Genomic DNA, 5,398 nt, shown 5'->3' on the forward strand with positions numbered 1-5,398 from the left:
ATGGGGCTTTGGTTTGCACTATATGTATGTGTTCCATCAATTCAGATAAAATGAGCCTCACTGTGTTCTTTGAAAAGACTTTCGGAAAAATATGGGAGTCTATTTCATTTTCTATAATTATATATATTAATATGGTATAAGGGAACGGCGTAAATGCAAAATCTGAATGATATTTTGTCTGTGAAAAGACCTTTTTTTCTAACCTGCTAAATAAACACAAAAAATTACACTGGAAATAACTTATATTATTTTATATAGTAATAAACATTAAGAATTATATTAAAGGCCCATTACCTTTCCGGAGCAAAAAATAAAGGTTTCTTAAAAAACATTAATAACATCAGAAAATGCATACAGATGACCTAAAATAAGGTTACGACACCAAACATATGTAAGAGATCCTGCGTAATATATAAAAACAGTGGAGAGTCAATTCGCTGTTTTGCCGTCTGGCGCAGTGATAGTCAACTACCGCGCGGTATTTAGGACGACGGCGAGAAACATAATACGACCCACTTAACATATATTATTAGGGCTGAAACGATTATTCGAATAATCGGAGGCGATTAGATTAATGAAGCTAATCGCTGATAATCGATTAAAGATTTTATTAATCGTTAATCGTAACATGCATAGCAAGTGCATTGTTAAGCTAACTAAACACGTTGACAGATCATGGATTTCTGAGTAAGCCATTCCGACTGGAGTTTCATCTCTTTATGTACATGTTTTGAACTCAACAAAGCATATATGATGTGAGAAATACTTGTTAAATTACGTCTCTGTGGAAGTTAAAGTCATTAATCAATGAAAAAGTGGATGTCATGAGAAAGCTTGCAACACGCTGTTCGCCAATTTTCACTAGCGATCGACTCCATGTTGTTACGTCACGGAGGCCTAATCGCCGCCGGGACGCTCGGGAGCGGAAGGAGCAGTAATCTTGAACATTTAAATTTTACTATTGCATGTGTTTATCATATAAAAAGAATGTTTTTGTTCATATTCTAATTGAAGATAAGAGTTGTTGATTTATTTTATTTTTTTGATCACGGAAATAAAAAAGTTCATTGACGAAAATTGCAGGCTAGGTAAGATACCCTTACAAAAACACATAGAAAATAGACCCAGGCATTTCGCAAGAAAACGCTATCTATTTCTTTGACACTAACATGTAACCGTAAATATAGGCCGAATTCGTCTCGAGAAATTGAATATGGATAATATTTCATGGTCATTATTTTTATAAAATTTTAAAGCAATATGTACATTTTGCAGGTTACTGGATGAGGAGATGGAAAAACGAGAAGAACTGGAAACGTTACGTAAGGAGCAGGAGGAGTTACTGAAACAAGAAAGGACCCGCAGAGAGGGTTTAGAGGAGCACCAGTTAGAACAGACACGTAAGCTTCAGGAGGCTGCAGAGACGCTGAGACAGCTGGAAGCTCAGAGACGGGAGGCTGAACAGAGCTTATCGGTATGGATTTTATAGTATTCAGATGAATATGGTATTGACACGGTCTTGACTTCAAAAATGAGTACATTTGCTAAGTTACATGAATACTAGTTCAGGGTACAGAAGTGCTTGCGTATTTCGACTAAAAATCCTTGGCTTTTATATATATATTACTTCATTCATTGATACCTATGTGTATACAATTCATATTAATATTCAATTTAAGAATTTACAAGTCTTATAAAACATATTGGAACGAAAACAAGTCTTATGAAACTTATATGAATCCGTTTCCATGATACAAATGTAGTTTATATCGGCTACAAAATGTGCGTTACATAATTGCAGAAACTGGCTCCGATCTACTTGGTATTATCTGAAACAGTGATTTTTGAATTCGACTTGGTCAATATATTCTAATTTAGCATGCCGGTATAACATAATGCTATCATTTCAAATTTGCTTTAATGGATAATATACTATTTTCAATACGGTGCTGATTTTTCATTGTAGGAAGCATCTGAGAAGTTGCAGGTGGCCGAAAAAGAGCGTGTGAAGCTGGAACACAAAGTGAAGCTATGGAAGACTCCGACAGTGGGATTGGCCAAACCAATAGGACCTAAAGTCGACAAGTTAACCACACATAGAGGACTAGGCGCGTTCTGTGAGGAGGACTTTTTAAAGCCCTTCCATACCCAAACAAGTGTAGATGGAACAGGAAGCGGCGGTGAAAACGAGACTGGAAAACAGTTAGTTAAAAACGAGGCTGAAAAACAATCGGATACTGTCAGTGACACGCCTGTGGAGAGTGAGAATGTGACACTTTCAGATAAAAATTCACATACCGAATCTGATGCTGGCCTAAATGTTGAACAAAACAAAAGCAATAGTGAAAGTCTTAAACAAACGAAACAAAACGAAAACAAAACAACCGATCTAAATTCTATGGAGTCGGTGAAAAAACATGATGATTTAAAGCAGGAGATTGTTGAAAACAACGCTGATGACCAGTAACACAAGAAATAGTTGTTAGAAAAGCCTACAGGCCAGGATTAGTGCTAGTCGTAGTTTTAAAGGTTAACTTTGCTTTAATTTTGTTGATATCAAAGTTACGACCAAATATTCATTTGCATGTATGTACTGTATTATTATGAAATGGGTGCGATATACTGTTTCATATCAATATCTTGTGTGAATTCTCTCGTTATTTAACGTCGATTTAACAAACATACGTAGCACATAAATGCAATGTTTTATAAATACCATGTTGTCAACTAACGAAAATAGATTGTAATCACTCATGCAAAGTTTGATCTTCACTGAAAACTTCAATGGTCTGCAATTTGTGTTGAATCAAATGGCTAAAACAGAAACAAGACATTCCAGGTATGCAGTATTTCTATCATCAATTTGAAGTTGTATGCAAATCTCTATTTTATTTCATCTCTTCTTTATTATTGGCTAGTTTTCAATGGATCCATGTTACTGTATCTAATCAAAATAGTATTTCTTGTACATGTAATTTCCAACATCACGAACTGTAATAAAACATACAATGTGTTAGTATGGATGCTTATATATGATGGTTCATATCCATAAACACACCAATATACTATTGACATAGTTGTAAATGTCGCAAGAAATATCACGCGTTTTGTTTCATATTTTGGGTTATATGGAAAACCGAGTTGCATCCCGTGACCGACATCGGCGATACACGTATAGATCGGAACCTCCCGAGTCGTCTCACTTGACTAATATTGACAATACCCATACAGATCGGAATAGATCGGAACCGTTCGGAGACTTCCGAGCTATTTTAAACGTGTACACGTTAAAAATAAATAGTCAAACTTAATTGTTTAATAACTTTGCGAATACGAACTTTTCAAAAGTCGGTAAATATGGAAAGTTTAAAACGTAGAAAGGCAGAGAAAAATATGTAGGACACTTAAATACTTTTTCTATGCCAAAATTACAGCAAGTCACAGACCATACAACTTTAAAGATAATTCCTTCATCAATTTTCGGAAGTTTTTCCTTTCTATTATGTGGCCTCATTACTTTCCGAATTCTAATATGCATTCCTTCCTAACGTTTGCTATATATTGTCTATATGGGTTTCATGACACTTCTTATAGTCACCTATCACCTTACCTGTCTTATGTAGTATCATTTATTGCATATAGCAGTTCAATTTATTTGTTTGAAAATGAAAAATAATAAAGATGGTTTTACATATCTTGTTATTGTTGTATTTATGTTCATGTATGTGTGTTACGTAGATATTTTACTAGACATTATTGTGTGATTATTATACGAGATTGCGCTATAACGATACACTTTGTTGTAAAACTGGGTTAGTGAATACATACACAAAAGTTCATATGTCTCCCAAAGTACGCAGATAGAAAAATGCCCAACATGAACAAATTCTGGCTCTGATAACAACCTTAATATTTAATAGATAAAATCCAATTAATCTTCACCAACAGTTGTACAATATCGATCCATCGATAAAAAACTATTGCTGTATATATTTACACTATCATTTGGAGGGAAATTACAATGGTATTCACAGAACCATGATCATATATATACAATATTTGTTCAGTGTCCGATAAATATCTAAATGGTTTAATTTATGGCTTTGCTGAGTATGGTTTATAATCCAGAACGAGTTGTCGCCCCTGTGTCGCAAAGAAACTCAACATTAGGAGGAACAACATATTATTTTTTATACACAAGATCATCCTCGATACTCCAGGGGTTCCGATCACTTACGATATCTACACCCCTGGACTATATCAAAGTAAAATTGGAGACAACAGAACAGTACATGTAATTCAGTCATTTGATTTATATCAAAAGAGCCATATAATGGTACACTGTGGTCGACTTTTGGCTTTGATGTAAGTCGTGTCTCTCTCTGTAGTCTTCAGTGGGAATCTTTGCTTGGCTGTGATTGGTCAAATGTTTTCCGCTGAGCTGCCTCCAATTTTACTATGAGATAGTCCAGGGGTGTAGAGATCGTACATGTAAGTGATCGGAACCCATGGAATAGCGAGAATGACACAAGATGTGCGGACATATTTGGACGTCATCTGAGGTCAATTTTATAAGAAACATATAGATATGTTTCATATGTTTCTGATTTTACATTCAATATGATTTTTGCGAATAAATAAATTTAAACTTCTGTAAGTCCTCTTTATAGTGACAGTCTTTCTGCATTAAGTGTTAGTGATCATTTGTACATGACATCAACAAATTTCTATTTACAAAACTATAATAAATACCAAATGTCGGGTGGAAGAGTTGACGTTCTACGAAAACAAAGCTGAAAAAATCTGGTTACAAGAAATTTAGTTATCGAACATTTTTGAGGCATTTTTGAGAAATCTGTTAATCTATTAATAATCTTTATACTGGTTTAAGTATCGACTCATTTTTCATATATATATAATAAACGATAGAACGGCAGAATAATTCTAACTAACTTCATGTATACACATATTTACATAAAGTGTATATATTATAAATGGTATATTTACTCTACCCTATAACTTGTTGGTTACTACATACATTGTATGTACACAGTTTGTGATATGTTTTATATAATATACGTTTTATAGACATATTAAAGAAACATTTTACATACACTATCAACCATATGATTTTCGTTTTCGAGTTTTCATACCTTATATTTTCCCCAGTATTTTTTCAATCTATGAAAAATATGTATTGAATAGCAAATGCACAATATAAAGATTGAATAATAATTTATATCCCATACAAATCGTTACAAATAACATAGTTTGTGAAATAATTTCTGATACATTACATGTAACGGGTATCTGTAGACGCGTAATACACATTTGGTGTTTGTTTTGTGTTGACACAACAAAGAGACAACATGACGTTGACTACCTGCAATAGACACAA

At 33.8% G+C, this 5,398-nt stretch overlaps 1 protein-coding gene across 1 annotated transcript; it reads left to right on the plus strand.

The window, feature by feature from the left end:
• Positions 1–1,082: 1,082 nt before the first annotated feature.
• LOC138331634 (switch-associated protein 70-like) lies at positions 1,083–3,692 on the plus strand. The gene is made up of 3 exons (XM_069279354.1): positions 1,083–1,088; positions 1,276–1,474; positions 1,967–3,692. The coding sequence occupies exons 2-3, from the start codon at positions 1,292–1,294 to the stop codon at positions 2,465–2,467; spliced, it is 684 nt and encodes a 227-aa protein (XP_069135455.1). The 5' UTR covers positions 1,083–1,088; positions 1,276–1,291; the 3' UTR covers positions 2,468–3,692.
• The last annotated feature ends 1,706 nt before the right edge of the window (positions 3,693–5,398 follow it).

The sequence above is a fragment of the Argopecten irradians genome, chromosome 9 (assembly GCF_041381155.1).
Source record: "Argopecten irradians isolate NY chromosome 9, Ai_NY, whole genome shotgun sequence".
In the NCBI taxonomy this organism is placed as follows: domain Eukaryota; kingdom Metazoa; phylum Mollusca; class Bivalvia; order Pectinida; family Pectinidae; genus Argopecten; species Argopecten irradians.

What these genes read in the sequence shown, in the direction of transcription:
- LOC138331634 (XM_069279354.1), top strand. Translation starts at nt 1,292, where the DNA reads ATGGAAAAACGAGAAGAACTGGAAACGTTACGTAAGGAGCAGGAGGAG. An exon ending in AGGCTGAACAGAGCTTATCG is followed by an intron (nt 1,475 to 1,966) that starts GTATGGATTTTA and finishes TTTTCATTGTAG; the next exon opens with GAAGCATCTGAGAAGTTGCA.